The sequence below is a fragment of the Podarcis cretensis genome (genome assembly GCF_951804945.1).
Source record: "Podarcis cretensis genome assembly, chromosome: 7".
Taxonomy (NCBI): Eukaryota; Metazoa; Chordata; class Lepidosauria; order Squamata; family Lacertidae; genus Podarcis; species Podarcis cretensis.
In genome coordinates this window covers 92,654,706-92,673,624 of record NC_137176.1, presented here as the reverse complement: position 1 = coordinate 92,673,624, position 18,919 = coordinate 92,654,706, and the positions used below count along the sequence as shown (strand labels likewise).

Genomic DNA, 18,919 nt, shown 5'->3' with positions numbered 1-18,919 from the left:
TAGAGTCCTTAAGTGGGTTCCCTATCGGTAGGAGAAAATAACAGAGGCTAGCCAGAGAATATTGAGAAGCAAAGTGGCAAGCAAGCCTGATCTTTATTAACTGTTGCAACAGGGTCCTCTCACCAAACGCAGGAAAGCCCTGAACAATGGTGTGCAAGCCCTTATATAGACTTTTGAAATTGCCCGCCCTGTAGCTCAAGACCACCCCCAAAAACATCATAAATACATCACTGAAAGAGGCGATCTACAGCAGAAATCCTATATGCCAGAATACCTGATAATGGCCACTGATTGCTTTACCTGGGCAGTCTGGCCATTACTTTTGAGATGCTAAATACTTACATCCAGAACCCAGGTCACAGGCTCGCCCTATTCATACACAACACACCCTTAAGACAGGATTTGTGAGCAAAGAGACAACGGGAAGCTTTTCCTTCCTCACAGCAGAGAATTTTTGAGGTGGCTGGAAGAGTCAAAATGGCTTCGGGATTGTTCTCTTGTACTATTTCAGACGTGTGATTTATATACTTATGTTCATAAATCTACAAGGCAAATACATAGATATGATTTATATATATGAGACCTTAGAATTCCCAAACACATACAAATAGCTCAAAAACGGCATTAGTTTGCTCAAAAAACTCATCAACTTTGGGCCAAAAAAAAAAAAAAAAAGCAGCTCAGTAATTTTTGGCCTCTGTTACAGGGGATGGAATGACTGCTCTATAAAGGAAGGCTGCAGCATTTGGCACTGCATGACAGAAGTTCTTAAAACTATGCCTTATTATGTAGAAAGTGACTAGAAAAAGTTCCCCTCTCTCCTATCAGGACAACTCACAGACACTGACAAGGCTGAATGTTGAAAGATTCAGGACTGATACAAAGAAGTGTGCATGCACATGAAAGCTCATACCAATATCAAACTTAGTTGGTCTCTATAAGGTGCTACTGGAAGGAATTTTTGTTTGTTTTCCAGATAAAAGAAAGTCCTTCATGCAGCGCAGAATTAAACTCTGGAACTCCCTCCCACAAGATTGGGCAAATTCATGAAGGAGGATAGGGCTATTATTACGTTCCCTGCCCCTCAGATAGTCCTTCCAAGGTTTCCAGAATTGGTTTTTTTTGCCTCATATGCTTTTGAGGCAGTTGTTTCACCTTATTGCCTCCATGTAAGACAGGGACGCGGGTGGCGCTGTGGGTTAAACCACAGAGCCTAGGATTTGCCGATCAGAAGGTCGGCGGTTCAAATCCCCACGACGGGGTGAGCTCCGGTTGCTCGGTCCCTGCTCCTGCCAACCTAGCACTTCGAAAGCACGTCAAAGTGCAAGTAGATAAATAGGTACCACTCCGGCGGGAAGGTAAACAGTGTTTCCGTGCGCTGCTCTGGTTCGCCAGAAGCGGCTTCGTCATGCTGGCCACATGACCCGGAAGCTGGACGCCGGCTCCCTTGGCCAATAAAGCGGGATGAGCGCCGCAACCCCAGAGTCGTCTGTGACTGGACCTAATGGTCAGGGGTCCCTTTACCTTTACCTTAAGTTTATTGCACTTTGTGATACACGCAAAAGAGCTTATATTTGCACCCCAAAGTGAACCCAATTATCCACAAACTAATTAAACACCTGGGAAAGAAAAATAAAGCCATGCTTGCACTTACTTGGTTTATTTTATTGCTTACATGTGGATTGCACAGTATTATCACAGTGTTCTTACATTTAGTCAAATGGCTCATTACAGAGTGCGCAGAATATATATCCAAGCATCAGTAAAATAGACAATTCGGTTGTTCTCTTGACCGTCCTCCGTTGTAACAGCTTTCGTTTACGCCTTAAATCTAAATTGCTATGAAAAGCTAAACATTCTTTTACACGTCGTCAGCTGAAACGCCAAGGTGCAAGGTAGAATACGAACAAATCCCAGCAGTGGCAAACATCTGAACAGCGCCAAACTGTTCCCACAAGCATGGCTGGTCAAGCACATCATGGCCTTTGTGTCTTACACTCTCCGAAGTTCATTGACTTAAAGGAACCGTTACAAAACTAGCAATAGTTGTCTTAACCATCCGTCCCGTCTCAGTGACCAAGGCACTACAATGCCTAAGACACTGCTTTCCCAGGCCTGTACAATTCACAGTGGAATGAACATTTTGGACCCAGCGTGGCAGCTGTTCTGTATCTGCAGCTAGCCCAGCTTCAAAAGATCAGTGTTCTTGCTTGCTTCTCCCCCTCCCGTTAAATGCTGAGCAAGAGGAACATTGCTTTGGGGAATGCAGACGCCCACTAGGCAACACACCAAAGGCAGGCAGGTGAAAATAACTCAGGTGAGGCAAGGAAGCAAATACAACATGAAGTGCAAGGCATCTGTTGCATGCAGAGCTGATAGGAGAAGCGGCTGGGTGTGTTTAGCACCACGGTCTACCGACTGCATGAGTGCAAATCAAAACAGCATTCTTTTATTTATATATATATATTGTACAAAAGCAGTCACACAATAGAAAAAAAAGCAGCAGTGTGCCTGATCTCAGTGTGCGCACTGACCTCAGATTAACTTTCGTCTTCGAATAAGACACCACGCTGATGACATCAGACGCCAAGACATCTTACCTTCCAAAACCAAAAAGTGGAAGCTAAGGGTGTCAAGAAAACGGCACCACGTCCTATGAGGGGCGCTGGCGCCTGTGGTCTGAGCAGGGCGGAAGGGTGGAGCAGCTGCAATCACAGGGGAATGCCGTACGAAAGAGGCTGTTTCGTCATCCGCTAAGAGCTGTGATTGCGCTGTCAAACTGAAAAGAAGGGCTTGGTTACCGGCCAAGTGCTTCCCAAGATTGACAAACTAAAAAAGGTGGGAGGGAAGACCCAGCCCTCTCCTACTTCATTTTTTAAAAAAACAAAAACAGAAGGCTGAGCGTTTGGTACACTGTCAAGCTAACCTCTCTCCACACCCTCCCAATTTTATGCTCAAATGCTGATCTGGCCAAGCCCCAAGCTGATGTTTTCACACTGAGCGGCACAATCGGGCAGCGCAGATGTCTTTCAGTTTTTTCAACAAAACTGAAATTGTGAGTTGGACATAAGAAAAATTGGCCTGTTTCTTTTCTGATGGAAGTTAAGTGCTCCTCCCTGCATGCAGGGATACACAGGCCAAGGGAGCCAAATGTCTCACACATTTTATCCTTGGAGGAAAACGTAGCAATGAAGTTAAAGCAGATAGAAGTTGGTGCATTTTTAAAATGCAACTACTTCTCATGGAGGGGAGGGGAAGCACACAATAAAAATTCTAACCTCTCCAGGAAGCTCCATGCATGCGTTGTTTTTTCTCTTTCAGTTGACAAAATATCACTAAAAGGCTATACCACTATACTACAGAGGGAAATATTTCAAGGAATAACCAGCTTCTCTTCTACAATTTCAAACAGAATTAGTTAAAAAACAAAAAAAACTATTTACCATTTGAAAATGCCCTTAATTTCTTACGCTATATACCAAATATATATATCTATGTATCTATTGTCTCGTTTAGGTACTCTAAAAGCAACACAGAAAAATATGTTTCCCCCAGAAAGCACAGGGCATGAACTAGACACATTTAAGACATCAAAAATATTTCAAGGTTTTGGTGCTTGTACAGAAAGAGGCATTTCTTTGCCACAGCAAGGCTTGTGATGTGGGAAATCACATGTGCAAAGAACCACAAGGAGGCATGGTACATTCAGATTTGCTGCTGTGATTGGAGAAGGGGCAAAGGGTCACCCCCAGGCCTGTGGTTTAGTATTATGAGATTACGACTAGCAACGTGTCTACCCAGCATTGCTTAAGGTGCCGAGGTTCTTGTGCTGAAAGAAGCCAAAGAGTAAACAAGCCAGCAAAGAGTTTGCCAGTTAATCCTACGACATCGAGACAGTGCGGATGCCACAGAGCCTGTAGCTCCTAGTCTAAAATTCTCCGAAACACAAAACGATTTGGCAAAAGAGACCGTATTACACTTGTAAACATTTTTCTTTTTACGCCAAAGAGAGAGAAAAAGAGAGAGCGTGAAATACTCTGAAAAGGAGAGATTTAACTTCAAGAGCAGAATGATCAGGGTAAGAAACTTGTGATGTGGGCACCAGCCCAATGGCCCCAAGTCCAGGGCTATGTCTGAAAGCTCTATTAAAATGTGACAGAGGGAAGAGGCAAGGCTGAGCTCGAGGCTCATCTGGAACTCTACGCAACATGCTCTGAATGCGAAATAATGCCCAGCAGAGGCCAGAAGACTCTTTAATACACACAAAGATCTGGGAACTTCATCTCATAGACCGGAACAGATTGATAGTGGGTGTGTCCCGCCGTGATGGTCAGCGTCCCAGAGGGGCTGGGAGGAGGGCTGCAAAGGAGACATTAAAAGAGGGTTAAGATCTCACAGCACGTTTAGTCTCGTCTCAGCTATCAGAATCGGTTTAGTGACTGTCAGTCAGACTGTCTCTCCAAGATTTACCATTCGAATACAGTTATCTGGGGGGAAATTGACTTACTAAGTACGTTCATTGAGAGCGGGAAGTCAAGATATGAATTAAGGAGCCAAGCTGAAGCTGTTTAAAAAAATGGCTTGAACTCCCTATGTAGAAGTTGAAATGGAAATGTTTATATTTATTTATTGAAATTTGTTATTTACTTTTCTGTTTTTTATTCTTTGTTCTGTTTCTTTTTTCTTTTTATATTCTCTATTTCTCTTTTTATTTTTATTTATGTATATTTGATGTATTTATGTGTTTGCAACTAATCATAATAATAATAAAAAAAGAATTAGTTTAGTGGAGAACATAAAGAGATAAGAAGGGACGGGGACAAATCTCACTGGTCATAGCTTTTGTTTTAGTAGAGAAAATGGAGAGTGTGAATCTTCCATGTCAAGTTGGCTTGGCGCTGTAGGAGCCATTTTCTTTTTTATATAGTGTTTTTGATAATTTTATACATATAAAACATAACCATTTCAAACATTAAAATACAAGGTTCTTTTGAACCTTTGGACTTCCTCCCTCCCTCCATGGATTCCATGTTTAAGCTTAAATTTGCTGCATCTTTTACCATTATCCATCTACAGTGGTACCACATGGCGCGATTTAGCGTTTCTGCACATGTGCACGGTGCGTAGAGCGTTTCTACGCATGTGCGCGCGGCAAAACCCGGAAAAATACTTCTGGTTTTGCCGTGTTCACATCCCAAAGTTTACGTATCCAGAGGGATACATAAGCGGAGGTACGACTGTATTATATTACCACAAACAATTCCACATTACAAGTGTCATTACAAAAAGGTGGATGGTAGTCTCGCTTCTTTTGAATCTGTCCTCCTTATGGTTCTGTCCATACCCAGGGAGGCTACCCCATTCATATCACCCATTAGAATTATTTTCTGGTCCATAATGGTAGGAGCCATTTTCAACTGCAAGGAGCCCCAAGGCATGCTGGGGCAGCCACTCCTCTGTTAACCTAGTTCCCCATGATGGGGAGATGTCGATCATGAGGTTCTGGGCTTCCCACATTTCTCTGGCAGCGCAGTGCTCCTGAAGCAAGCCTGGCACCAGAGTTACATGAGGAGCTGCCTAGGAGGACAGCACTGGCGTGTGCCAGCTAATGACAAATCAGGGGTCCCAGTCATGGAGGCCCTCCCTTGCAGGAGCTGATTACCAGAGAAAGTGTAATAAATAAATTATTATTATTATTATTATTATTATTATTATTATTACCCCAGCCGCTTTGGGCAGCTTTCAACAAAATATTAAAATATAGTAAGGCATCAAACATTAAAAGCTTCCCTAAACAGGGCTGCCTTCAGTTGTCTTTTAAAGATAAGATAGCTGCTTATTTCCTTCACATCCGATGGGAGAACATTCTACAGGGCAGGCAGCACCACTGAGAAGGCCCTCTGCCTGGTTCCCTGTAACTTTGCTTCTCGCAGGGAGGGAACCGCCAGAAGGCCCTCGGAGCTGGACCTCAGTGTCTGGGTAGAACGATGGGGGTGGAGATGCTCCTTCAAATCTACTGAGCCAAGGCCGTTTAGGGCTTTCAAGGTCAGCACCAACACTTTGAATTGTGCTCGGAAACGTCCTGGGAGCCAATGTAGGTCTTTCAAGACCGGTGTTATGTGGTCTTGGCAGCCGCTCCCAGTCACGAGTCGCCGCATTCTGGATTACTTGTAGTTACTTGTAGTTTCCGGGTCACCCTCAAAGGTAGCCCCACGTGGAGCGCACTGCAGGAGTCCAAGGGGGAGATAACCAGAGCTTATGTAATGCTTATGGTAAGCTGCTGTGTGCCTGTGGCTTTATTTCCTTACCACTCAGAGACAGGTTGGCACCTCTGGCCACAGAAACACTATGCCCAACACTACAGGGTGGTCAGAACTGCCACTACCACCTCCAGTGACTCCAAGGTAGGACCTCCAGCCCCTGGCCATTTCCCTTACCGAATGGTGAGCTCCAAGATCTGAGCAAGCCGGTCGTGCAGGAGGTTTGCCTGTAGGGAGAAAACAGACATTTATTGGAAAGTATTCTATGCAGGGACGCGGGTGGTGCTGTGGGCTAAACCACGGAGCCTAGGACTTGCCGATCAGAAGGTCGGCGGTTTGAATCCCTGCACGAGGTGAGCTGCCGTTGCTCGGTCCCTGCTCCTGCCAACCTAGCAGTTCGAAAGCACGTCAAAGTGCAAGTAGATAAATAGGTACCGCTCTGGTGGGAATGTAAACGGCGTTTCCGTGCACTGCTCTGGTTCGCCAGAAGCGGCTTAGTCATGCTGGCCACATGACCCGGAAGCTGGACGTCGGCTCCCTCGGCCAATAAAGCGAGATGAGCGCCGCAACCCCAGAGTCGGCCATGACTGGACCTAGTGGTCAGGGGTCCCTATACCTTTACCTTTATTCTATGCAGATGTTTTGCACCATTTGCTTACCTTTCCGGAGCCTGGGTTTTTTCCAGGGGAGAAAACGGGGGTTTGTGTCATTCCAGGCCACAGAGCCCAGGAAAGAATGAGCTCAGGCAGACATACAAGCACTTGACCAAGTAGGACCAAAGTGTCTCACAATGCGTTTGTTGAACTTTAAATGGCGAGTTTGCCCTCTGGATGCTTCCAGTTTAGCCAGCCAGAAAGGAAACCAGCATAGAGCCGCCCCACCCTGCCCTCATGTACTGCAGGCCACAAATTCTCTTGCAGGGACCAGACACCCTGTTCCAATGAGAGGTGAGATGGTGCAGAGTGGATTTTGGTCCAGGCCACCTCTCAAAGCCCTCCTCCTCCAGATCTTATAGCATCACAGAAAAGCCTGGTGTCAGGGACTGGACTGAGGAGGAATGGTGGGGGCCGCCACCCTCTCTTCCTGAACCTTCCCGAGAAGAGGCGGACAGTATAGATTTAGAGCAGTGGTTTGCAGAAGGTCATAGTTCCGAGGCTGCAGAGGGGAGAAGCTGGGAAATATTTGGAGAGCAGCAGGAAGAAGAAGCACCAGGGGAGAGACAGCTGACAGACTCAGTGTCTTTAGAAAGTATTCCTACCCGTCCCCAAGGACCCAGCATGCATTGAGGGTAGTAGAACAGAAAGCTCAAGAGGCAGAAAGACTTTAACGTTTGGTTTTTTTATCATGTTTTTAATGTTCTGTTGGGAGCCACCCAGAGTGGCTGGGGAAACCCAGCCAGATGGGCAGGATATAAATAATAAATTTATTATTATTATTAATGAACTCTTAATGAAAGAGTTCTCCTGCTGCTGTTTTCTGCAGATGCGATAGAGGCGGTGAAGAAGGTCCTCGCCGCCGTTGCTGTCGCCACTTGGTAGGCTCGACGTTGAGCTCTAACTTGTGTTCGGTCAGATTCAGAATGAGTTTTCCGCCACCAGCGCTCTAGCCGTCTCAGCGATTGTTTCATCGCCCTCAGCTCCGCGGAAAACCCACAGTGCTGTCCGGACTCCTTGCAATCGGAGAGGGCACTTTGGAGCCAGACAGTCAATAGCCTTGGTTAACCGCATTCCAACGGGTCACCAGGGAATCAGCTGAAAGGCCATCAACATGGGATAAAACATCCCCTATCACTCTCTGGAAACCATTTGGTTTACAGCCGGCACAGGGATGACGTAGAATAGGAGGGACTGAGAGGGTAGGACTTTACTTGGAGCAACGCCATTATCTAAGAGAGACCACATTCCTTCTTCTCTCTCTGTGAATATTGAATAAACCACTTGGTAAGAACTCTTCTTGTTTATCTGCTTCTTGGCTGCCCCCGTGGGAGGGATCAGATTCCCTGAAGCCTGACACCTGGTATAATAGCCAAGGTCATCTAGCAGATTTTAGGTAGGAAGTCTGTTCCAAGCCCTTTACTCCTAAAAGGTTGTTGTACACCAAGATAATACTCTTGCTCCTCTTCTGCAGATTTCCTTACGGCTCACACAGTGAGATTCCGATCCCTGGGCTCACCTTAGTTTCACACTGGGCTGCGATCTCCTCAAAGGGAGCTTTCTGGAACTTTTCAATCACCAGGCGCCTCTTCTCCTTCTCTTGCTCTTCAAGACCAGTGTTATCTTTGGCAAGGGAAAGAAAAAGGAGAGAGAATTGGAGTAACTGCCAGAGACTCTTTAGGGAAGACTAGCACAACACACAAGCAATTATTGTTGTTTATTAAATTTGTATAGCGCCCTTCATCCAAAGATCTCAAGGTGGTTCACAAGAGGAAAATATGTACAAAATACATAGCAATCCAGCTGAGCACTGCCCATGAGGGATTCCTGAACCTTCCTATTATCCTACTTGGCTAGGACTGCAAAACCAGGGCTTTTGTCAAGCCCTTGCTGGGCCACAGTGTGTGGCGAGTCATGGGCTGCATTTGACAGGGTGGGCAACAAACTGTGCAGGCTTCCTTCAGGGGTAAGCTTATCAGCACCTGCCAAAAGGCTTTTGTCACTCAAGTTCAATTCTGTGAGAGATTCTTCTCTTAAGCTCAGGGGACACCTAGAATTCCACGCTACGCATTTCATGCTCTTCGAATAAATTTTGTGGTTTTGAGGCGCTTGCATGCATGTATTTACTAGGAAAGTTTTAAGTAAAGAGGTTTATTATAAGAGATGAAAGTGGTCCAAGTCAGAATCTAAGATACTGGTCTTTCCAAAGTGATTTCATACTGTCTTATTTCGTAAAACATTAGAACCCAACAGGGTTGCCTAGTGAAGCTGAAGGTTCAGGACAGGCATGACCGCCTTGGTAGCTCAGTCAGTAGAGCAAGAGACTCTTCAGCTTAGGGTTGAGAGTTCGAGTCCCATGTTGGATCAAAAAGATTCCTGCATTGCAGAGGTTTCGACTAGATGACCCTGAATGCCGGTTCTGGGTGATCTGAGTGGGGCGAGCTCTGCTGGGCTCAGGTCTGTGGGACACAATATGCTGCACTAGAGAGATCCTTGGTCTCACCTAGCAGGACTCTCCTTATGGTATCAAATGTGTAATGATATTTTCACACCTTCACGTTGCCTAACATGATTCAGCAGGAATCTCTGATAACACCGAAAGCACTCAAGTAATTGCAGCAGGCGGCTGTTGCAATCAGAGAATCTTCCTTACAAAATGCTGGATGAAGATCTTTTCTTCATTTCAAATGATAGGCTGTAAGGGCCAATGCCTGCTGGAGGGGAATGCAGGGAGAAAGCTAGCTTTGCAGGGAACTGAGGGCAATCTCACCTATAGCTTTCTTCAGTGCTTCAAAGGTAATTTCCTCAGTGTTAACCTGGAGAAAAGATCAGATATTTGTTTAAACCACATAAGCAACTGAACCGTTTGGGGGTGGGGGATGCAATTCTTTGTTCTTATTGACTCGTGACTGTCTGCAAAATTTGGAACAGATCAGCTTGTTTATAGGTAGTCATTATTTGGTGGCAAGTCTGGGTGTTGGGGAGGGGTGACAGAGAATTGGAAGTTGAGCAGCTGAGATTAAAAATTAAGAACTGGACATTACCTGAACAAGAATTTTACTTGTCGGGGGTCTAAAATTCTGAAGTAGAGGGTTGTTCAAACAGTTGTGAGGTCAAAGAAATTAAATGTAAGAATGATACCAACCACAGAACATTTGCATTGTCAACATAGCCTCAGGAGCAAGACTCTAAATAATGGACAGCACAAAGTTATTCTGCCCTCTTTCTAAAATGAGAGGGGCAAAGGGAGAAGTTCCTTTAAGACTCATCACACGACCTGACAGAGAATAAACTCACCTTGTCTTCTGTGCCATTGCCAGGGAGGATGTCCACTTGAATAGATACAGTATCCACGATACTCTTCCTTCGGGACAGCCGGTCTTCATCTGCAGACACGGACAACCCAAAATAAAATTTAGAAAGAGCCTTTATTTCATTGTGGAGGAGGAGGAAGGGCCCCTTCTGAGACAGTAGCCAACTAAGTTCTGCTGAGTGTACTCATTAAAATAAATGGACCTACTTTAGCTAAATCCATTCATTTCAATGGGTCAACTCTGGGCAGGACTAACATTGAAGACAACCCATTGAGCTTACTGACTTCTTCGCCATTTTCTACATTCTGACAAAGCTAACATGTAGTTTTATTTAGTGACCATTTAGTGGCAGTTACGGTGCATCTCAGGGTCAAGTTTTCAAATAATTTGAGTGGCAGTCACAGATGTGGTGGATGGCTGGGACAGGAAGGGTGGTGGTCACAAGAGGCCAAAGAGTTACTGCTCTGGCCTGCATGGCATCCTACGGAAGAGAACCTCGCACCTATCTATCTCAGGGGACCCCTTGGAAAGTTCATGCCACTGACCTAGATGGGAGGCAAACCCCCTTGTCCATCGTCAAGCAGCCCATCTAAATCACAATCTGGGCACCTGCAATGACTAACCCAAGGGAACAAGTTGTGCAGGACAGAGGAAAGGAAAGGCCCCCGGAACAAGGAAGGATGAGGGGGAGAGGATTCTGACAGCATGGCTCCCGGTACGTTTCCGAGCACAATTCAAAGTGTTGGTGCTGGCCTTGAAAGCCCTAAATGGCCTCGGTCCTGTAGACCTGAAGGAGCGTCTCCACTCCCATCGTTCTGCCCGGACACTGAGGTCCAGCTCCGAGGGCCTTCTGCTGGTTCCCTCCCTGCGAGAAGTGAGGTTACAGGGAACCAGGCAGAGGGCCTTCTTGGTAGTGGTGCCCACCCTATTTCCTTCAGATGTGAAGGAAATAAGCAGCTATCTTATCTTTAAAAGACATCTGAAGACAGCACTATTTAGGGAAGTTTTTAATATTTATTGTATTGTTTTTAACACTCGATTGGAAGCCGCCCAGAGTGGCTGAGGAAACTCAGCCAGGTGGATGGGGTATAAATAAATTATTATTTTTGTTGTTGTTGTTGTTTTGTTGTTGTTGTTGTTGGCAGTGGCACCTGCCCTGTGGAACGTCCTCCCATCAGATGTCAAGGAAATAAACAACTATCTGACTTTTATAAGACATATGAAGGCAGCCCTGTTTAGGGAAGTTTTTAATGTTTGATCTTTTATTGTGTTTTTAATGGTCTGTTGGGAGCCACCCAGAGTGGCTGGGGAAACCCAGCCAGATGGGCAGGGTATAAATAATAAATTTATTATTATTGTTGTTGTTGTTGTTGTTTTATTGCATTTCTATTCCACCTTTTCCTCAAATGAGCTTCAGGTGGCATGTAGATGGCTCTCCCCCTCCTCATTTAATCCTCATGGCAACCCTGTGAGGTAGGTTGGGCTAAGAGGCAGTGATTGACCCCAAAGGCCACCCAGTGAGTTTCACGGCTGAGTGGGGATTCGAAGCCTGGCCTCCCCGGTCCTAGTCCGGCACTTCTGCACCACACTGGCTCCTCATGGCATTATCCCACAAGTGGATGGCAGCCTTGCAGTAGATGTAACTTTATATTTATTAACTATCACTTTGAAAAGAGAAGGCAGGTGCCCCAGTTTTCAAGGAAGGGCTGGAAGCAGAAAGTCCCAGACATCTCCAGGTAAAGGTAGGGGGGGAAACCTGCCTGAAACCCTGGAGAGCTGCTGCCAGTCAGTGTAGGGACACTTATGGACCATAGATCTGACTCTGTGCAACACTCTGTGATCGTTAGATTGTGAAAACCTCCAGAAGCAAAAAAACAAACAAACCACATTTACTCCTCCAGAAATCAGAGCTCTGCCTGCACCCCTATTTGATGCTCATGGCAAGAGGCAGGTGACCAGCCGGACGTGAGACACAAGCACGATGAACGAGCAGGCGCCACAATCAGAACCGCGCAACTGCTCACCTGTCACCTGGGGCACGTAAGGCACAGAGAGCCTCTCCACGCTGTATCCGCTGCCGCCCAAGGATTCCGCAATCTTGTGGGTCAGGAAAAACAAGTTCTTGTCGTCCTTGTCTAAGGCTTTGGGGAGACTGTCGAGAGCAAAAGTGCAGGAGTTCAGGCAAGAAATTAAGAAGGCGCAAGTGGGATGTGCAGCTCAGGGGGTCGGAAGGAGGGGAACGCTCAGTGTGCCAGCCAGCCAGCCATGCCCTCCTCCAACTAACCCCATTCCTCTCTTCACAATATTCCGTCCCTTCCCCCTCCAATCAATCAACATTGTCATAAACAAATTTAACAAATTTGTCATAAGCAAATTTTAAACCACTTCACACTGTATGCTTTTCAAGCTATCACTTCATTTGAATGTAGCAAGAGAGAAGAAATGAATTAGGAAACCACTCAAGGAAGCCCTGTTTAGGGAAGTTTTGAATGTTTGATGTTCTATTGTGCTTTTAATTCTGTTGGGAGCTGCCCAGAGTGGCTGGGGAAACCCAGCCAGATGAGCAGGGTATAAATAAATAATTTATTATTATTATTATTATTACTTCTACTACTACTACTATTATTACTCAGGCACTGGAAACAGCAAATTAACATGGAGACTCAGTGTTCACTTTAGGTATTAAATTTCCCTCATCTTGTTGCAAAAGTCAGCCAACTGGCCACAATGCAAAATTTCCACTACTAACAAAACATGCAACATTTACCTGCACTTGTCTCTGAATATGGTTTCTGGCAAAAAGTACGGTGCTTCCACAGTTCTGGTTTCAATGACCTAAAAAGCACCAAAAAATAAAATTAAACCATCCGCAGAACAGAACAAAATCTGAATTGCAGAGGCAGATTCGTTTCCCTCTGCAGGGAGACCATTAACAGTTTGCAAAAAAGCTGATTTTGCTGGATGCACTGGAAGACTCACGGGTTACAGGACTATCAACAAGCAGGATCATGATCCTTCAGGGGGAAGAAAAACCATCAAACGTGCAAATTTGTCAAGGTTCAATTTTCAATTTGCACGTTGAACAGCTTGATGGCCTTTCTTCCCTGTGAAGGATTTAAAAGGAGGTTTGATCAGGTGGGAACATACAGAGAAAGACAGAAAGTTCTGAGGTGTCTGCTGACAGTAAGGGGGGAAATTGTTTTCCGGTGTTGCAAGAGACTAAGGGAGCAGGCAAGCCTCTCCATGGGAATGTGATCCACAACAATGTGATCATCACTTGATGGGGCCAAGCCAACTCTCTTACAGAGCTTTATGCAGTATTATGAAGGGACTGTATTGTGCAGCAAGCATATTAATATTCGTTCATTCAAAATATCTATACACAGTGGTACCTCGGGTTACATATGCTTCAGGTTACATACGCTTCAGGTTACAGACTCTGCTAACCCAGAAATATTACCTCGGGTTAAGAACTCTGCTTCAGGATGAGAACAGAAATCGTGCAGCGGCGGCACAGCGGCAGCAGGAGGCCCCATTAGCTAAAGTGGTGCTTCAGGTTAAGAACAATTTCAGGTTAAGAACAGACCTCCAGAACGAATTAAGTTCTTAATCTGAGGTACCACTGTACTTCCTGTCCATCAGATTAATTCCAACATAATTAAAACATTTTCTGCTGCCCCTTCTCCCAGAAATAAGATGCCCCCCCAGAATGTGGAAACTGGTCACCCCAGGGTAGGAAGACAAAAGGAAGGCACAACTGCACACCTTGCTGATGTGCTGGCAGAAGGCAGGCACTGCGATCATCTGACTCAGGAAGTTGAGGTACGTGGCGACCAGCGCCATGATGCTGCAGCGGTGAGACATTGGCAGGTTATCCTCATTCAGGATGGCAGTATCCTTTAAGGTGGGGGGGGGAGGAGAGGGAGAACATTGAAAGGCACCGACACACCTGCTTGAAGACATTTCTGGATCGTGGACAACTCGTGGTTCCAGCCAAAGTACACCCCCCTGGGATTTTAGAAGACATCTGAAGTCAGCCCTGTTCAGGGAAGTTTTTAATGTGTGACATTTTAATGTATTTTTAATCTTTGTTGGAAGCCTCCCAGTGGCTGGGGAAACCCAGCCAGATGGGCAGGGTACAAATAATTATTATTATTTGTACCCCGCCCATCTGGCTGGGTTTATTATTTGTACCCCGCCCATCTGGCTGGTAAATTAATTATTATTATTCTTATTATTACAGTGGTACCTTGGGTTACATACGCTTCAGGTTACAAACGCTTCAGGTTACAGACTCCGCTAACCCAGAAATAGTGCTTCAGGTTAAGAACTTTGCTTCAGGATGAGAACAGAAATCGTGCTCCGGTGGTGTGGCGGCAGCAGGAGGCCCCATTAGCTAAAGTGGTGCTTCAGGTTAAGAACAGTTTCAGGTTAAGTACGGACCTCCGGAACGAATTAAGTATTTAACCTGAGGTACCACTGTATTATTATTATTATTATTATTATTATTATTATTATTATTATCTCTTCCTGCCGCACATACCTGCAAGGCAATGGCCAGGCGGATGAGGTCTGTCACCACCTCTTCGTTGGCGAGTTCAATCGTTATCAGAGCAAGAGATGTGTAGAGCAGCTCAAAGTTCTTATGCACGTTGTCGACTTCTTTGCAGCCCATGTAAACGTGCCTGTACAGCTGCTGGCCGTGCTGCAAAGGAGAGGGAAATCTCAGGAAACGCAGCAGGTAGAGAGGATTTTTCAAAGGTAAGAACAAATCAGTGAAGAATGACATGCTTTAAGGGATGCAGAAGGAACTTCCTGCTTCTTGCAATTACCTTCTTCATGAAGCTCACATCTTGCCGCGAAATTTTGTCTCGCTTTATCTTCAGATCAGACACATCAGGTATTATTCTAAATGTGGAACAAATACACAATTCTTAATTTCAAAAAACCCTAAACATATTATCATCATTGTGTGCTGGGACGAAGATGCAAGTTATAATTCCCCCCATCTTTTCCAAGTTTGTGTTCAATTCCAGAGAATTCACAATTTATCATCATCAACTTATTATTTCCATTTCTTACCCGCTCTGAACCATAAGGACCCAGGACAGGTTACAGCAATTTAAATTTTAATATTAAAAACAGTTTAAAACAAATTATAGTCACAGGAATAGGGTGGGTTATGAACAACTCTGGTCATCTCTCTTTTGTCACATACTCAAGTGTTCATTTTAAAAAATACCTATATGAAAAATTCTGGCACAACTGCAGAATTTGTCCTCTTCAAAGGAAGAAGACAGAAGAAACTATGTTTACCAAAAGCAATACAGAATAGAACACAGATTGCTAATATAACATGACACTTAGTAAGATTGCATACATTTATGTTGCTGCCATTATTATTATTATTACTACTAATACTATTATTATTATTAATATTATTATTATTATTATATGTCCCCTTAAACCAAAAATGTCTCAAAGTGACTTATCATTCAAAAACAAAAATGCACAGAAGTTAAAACAAGAACCACAAAACTAGTCATACAATTATTGGAAAAGTTAGAAACATCACATCATCATAAGCATAATCACCGTAAAGTTAGCCAACTGAAAAATGCTCCAGCAGAAGAGCTGAAGTATCGACACACAATAGTCTGAGCAAAAACAAAAGTCTTTGCAAGGAAATGAAAATATGTTAATTGCAAATGCCTGTCAAGTTCTCCTGGGGAAGCACTACTAAAATGCCCCTCTTGTTGTGACTCTCCATATTTTTTCTGGAAGGAGCACAAGAGAAAGTGAGGCAGTGGGAACTCCCTGTTAGGTCTAACACCTAATTAAAAGAACTCTTAACTGATTAACTGTGTAAGCATCAGCTGATGATTTGATTAAATCAATTAATTTGCATCTGCACATGAAAAGGAACAAGTTCTAAAGACAATTACTTGCCTTCTGACGATACATGCAAACAGGGAAATAACTCTCAGGGTAGGATTTGCAATCTCAGAGGCACCTTTTTGTCAAAATACTGCAGCCCTAGTTTATATACAGCAAAACCATTTCACAGGTTAATTTTGAGGCAACTGTGCTGATCATCACTGCATTTTCCTGAGGCTGTTTAACGCAAAGTGGCATTTTTGTCCTACCTTATTCCTCTGAGCTTTGCTCTGTTGTCGTGCCGGTCAATAAGATTGTGTAGTATTTCTAGAACGAGCTGCCGGAGCTCACTGTCTTCCGTGAGCGAAGAGGACAGCAGGGGATCCAGGAACGGGGCTGAGAGAACAGTCATGATGCTTTTGGCATTGTACCCCGAGGTGACCTGCCAAGGGGTTCAAGACACAGCAAGTGTTACTGGTGCAGTTCTTGCTCATCCACAATATTCAGAATGGCAGCAGCAGTTCATATATACCTAAGCAGTTTGCACAGTGAATACAGATACCTAAGGCTGGATCATACTTTTCTGTTTACACATAGCATGACTTTTGTTGCAATTACACTGTTTGGCTTTTTCCCCCCAGTTGTTTTGTTAATAGTGTTTTATAGATTGCAATTGCTTTACTGATTATTTGCTAATTATTCAATATGTTTTTCTATTATGTTATTGTTATTTATTGCTCGCGAGCTGCTTTGTGATTCATGCGAACAAAAAGCGGCATAGAAATATAATCCATCAATCCGCCAATCAGCAGCAGGGAAGATGACTAACCTGCGACACTCTTGCAACTGTTCTTGGATTCCTGTTCCCAACAGCTCCATCTAGCGTGGCCCACGGTCAGGGCTGATGGGATCTGGGCTCCAACAAGAGCAAAAGGCCCACAGGGGAGCCGCCCTTGTGGAAGACTATGGGAGCACAACTAGCAGGTGCCTTCTCGCCACCTGTTCAACGTCTCGCATGACCTGGAAATCTGCTCTGTGTGACCCGGCCCTCAGTTTCGGTGACTGACTGGCCATGTAGACATGCTTCCTCATGTTGGCCCAAGATGCCCCACAAGAGGGTGAATTTAGCTGTGGGGCAGTTGGTGGGAGAGATTCAACTCTTACCTAAAAAGGTAAAGGACCCCTGACAGTTCAGTTCAGTTCAGTCACAAACGACTCTGGGATTGTGGCGCTCATCTCGCTTTACAGGCCGAGGGAGCCGGCGTTTGTCTGCAGACAGTTTTTCCTGGTCATGTGGCCAGCAGGACTAAGCAGCTTCTGGCACAACAGAACACCGAAACCAGAGCAGCGCACAGAAACACGGGTTTACCTTCCCGCTGTAGCGGTACCTATTTATCTACTTGCACTTTTTGGCGTGCTTTTGAACTGCTAGGCTGCCAGGAGCTGGGACCGAGCAACAGGAGCTCACCCCGTTGCGGAGATTCGAACCGCCAACCTTCCGACCGGCAAGCCCAAGAGGCTCAGTGGTTTCGACCACAGCGCCACCTGCCATTTTTAGGACCCACCTCATTTTTAAGTTGTTCTTAATGTTGTGTTTTGGTACTGCAACCCACCCTGCGACCTCTGGGTGAAGGGCGGGTAATAGATAAATAATAAAAACAGGAGTTCTCACCCACAGCTCAAATGAAACCGAAATATTTAAACTTATCCATGCATCCTACTCCATGACAAAAGCCTAGAGACTGTGTGTCCCACTGAAAACAGACACATCACACCCACACACACACCCACACACACCCATACTCCTCTGTGGAGCCATTATCAGACTTACCATAAGCAAAGACCGCAGCAACATGATCTGAATCCTCCGGGTTCCCAAATCCCTGGAGGGGAGCAGAAAAGAGCTGTACTTTAGATCAATATGGCTCCGTGATCCAGTTCACTCACTAGAGCTGTGCATGTTTTGAGTGCAAGCTGCACCTCTGCTGTTGTTTCCAGCCAGAGCCACGGCCAGCTACTTAGTTTGGGCAAGTCCCCATCACTCTGTGGCAAACACCCTACCAGACCCATCTCTCAAGCAACGCACGCCACACCCAGATGCATACAGACTGGCAAAGAACATTGCGAGCAGCAACGTTTTTTGTAATTCCCTGCCAGATGGCATTCCAGGAGTCAACTCCAAGAGAGGAGAGGCATGTCACAGACACCTTCTGCTGACATTCCAGCTAAGTTCATTACGGCAGGCGTAATATCCCATTTTTAATCTCTTGCTATGATTCACTACTGGCAACCACTTCCTGCCCACTGATACCTGAGTGACAGAACGCCCTGAAGGGCCATTCCTGCCATACTAGGGCTGAGATACACACGGACCACCGGATAAGTCACATGTGCAAATTCAGGGCTGCTGATGAGACATGCCGTGGGAAGGAGTCAGAAAATGACCAGAGGCAACAAGTAAGGGCAAGAATGACTTATAGGCATGCATCTTGCAAACTCCCTAAAACCTCCTTCACCATTCCTGCATGACTGTTCTGGTTCTTGGGGCAATTCTGCAGGAAACCTGTACGGAAAGGCAGGACCAGAGACAATCCTCAGTGAACTAAGACCTCATGGGCTTGTGAGCCATGCTCATCCGATTCTGTCACCCTCAGATCACCCCTCTTAAGCAATCTCACACATTCTCCCTCTGCAGGCAGCCACCCCTTGAGTCTGGAACTCCTAGACCTGTCGGCTACACAGTGCCACCTCTCTCCCTGTTTTCGGAATTATTTTTTCCTGGGAGGCCTTTGGATCAACCGTAATCCTCATTCCC

General features: G+C 45.3%; 1 protein-coding gene across 3 annotated transcripts in view; it reads right to left on the bottom strand.

Annotated features, from left to right (window-relative positions):
* Positions 1–1,644: 1,644 nt before the first annotated feature.
* The window catches only part of LOC307220355 (protein EFR3 homolog A), a 51,163-nt gene continuing 33,888 nt past the window's right edge, over positions 1,645–18,919 (bottom strand). For all 3 annotated transcript variants that reach the window (XM_079984245.1, XM_079984246.1, XM_079984247.1), the window contains 12 exons: positions 17,936–17,987; positions 16,374–16,546; positions 15,060–15,135; positions 14,771–14,932; positions 13,993–14,124; positions 12,995–13,062; positions 12,252–12,379; positions 10,211–10,299; positions 9,684–9,729; positions 8,433–8,536; positions 6,438–6,487; positions 1,645–4,359 (listed from right to left, as the gene is read on the bottom strand). In XM_079984245.1, the coding sequence (XP_079840371.1) occupies positions 4,254–4,359; positions 6,438–6,487; positions 8,433–8,536; positions 9,684–9,729; positions 10,211–10,299; positions 12,252–12,379; positions 12,995–13,062; positions 13,993–14,124; positions 14,771–14,932; positions 15,060–15,135; positions 16,374–16,546; positions 17,936–17,987 (1,186 nt within the window). In that variant the 3' untranslated portion in view covers positions 1,645–4,253. The remainder of the gene's footprint in view (positions 4,360–6,437; positions 6,488–8,432; positions 8,537–9,683; positions 9,730–10,210; positions 10,300–12,251; positions 12,380–12,994; positions 13,063–13,992; positions 14,125–14,770; positions 14,933–15,059; positions 15,136–16,373; positions 16,547–17,935; positions 17,988–18,919) is intronic.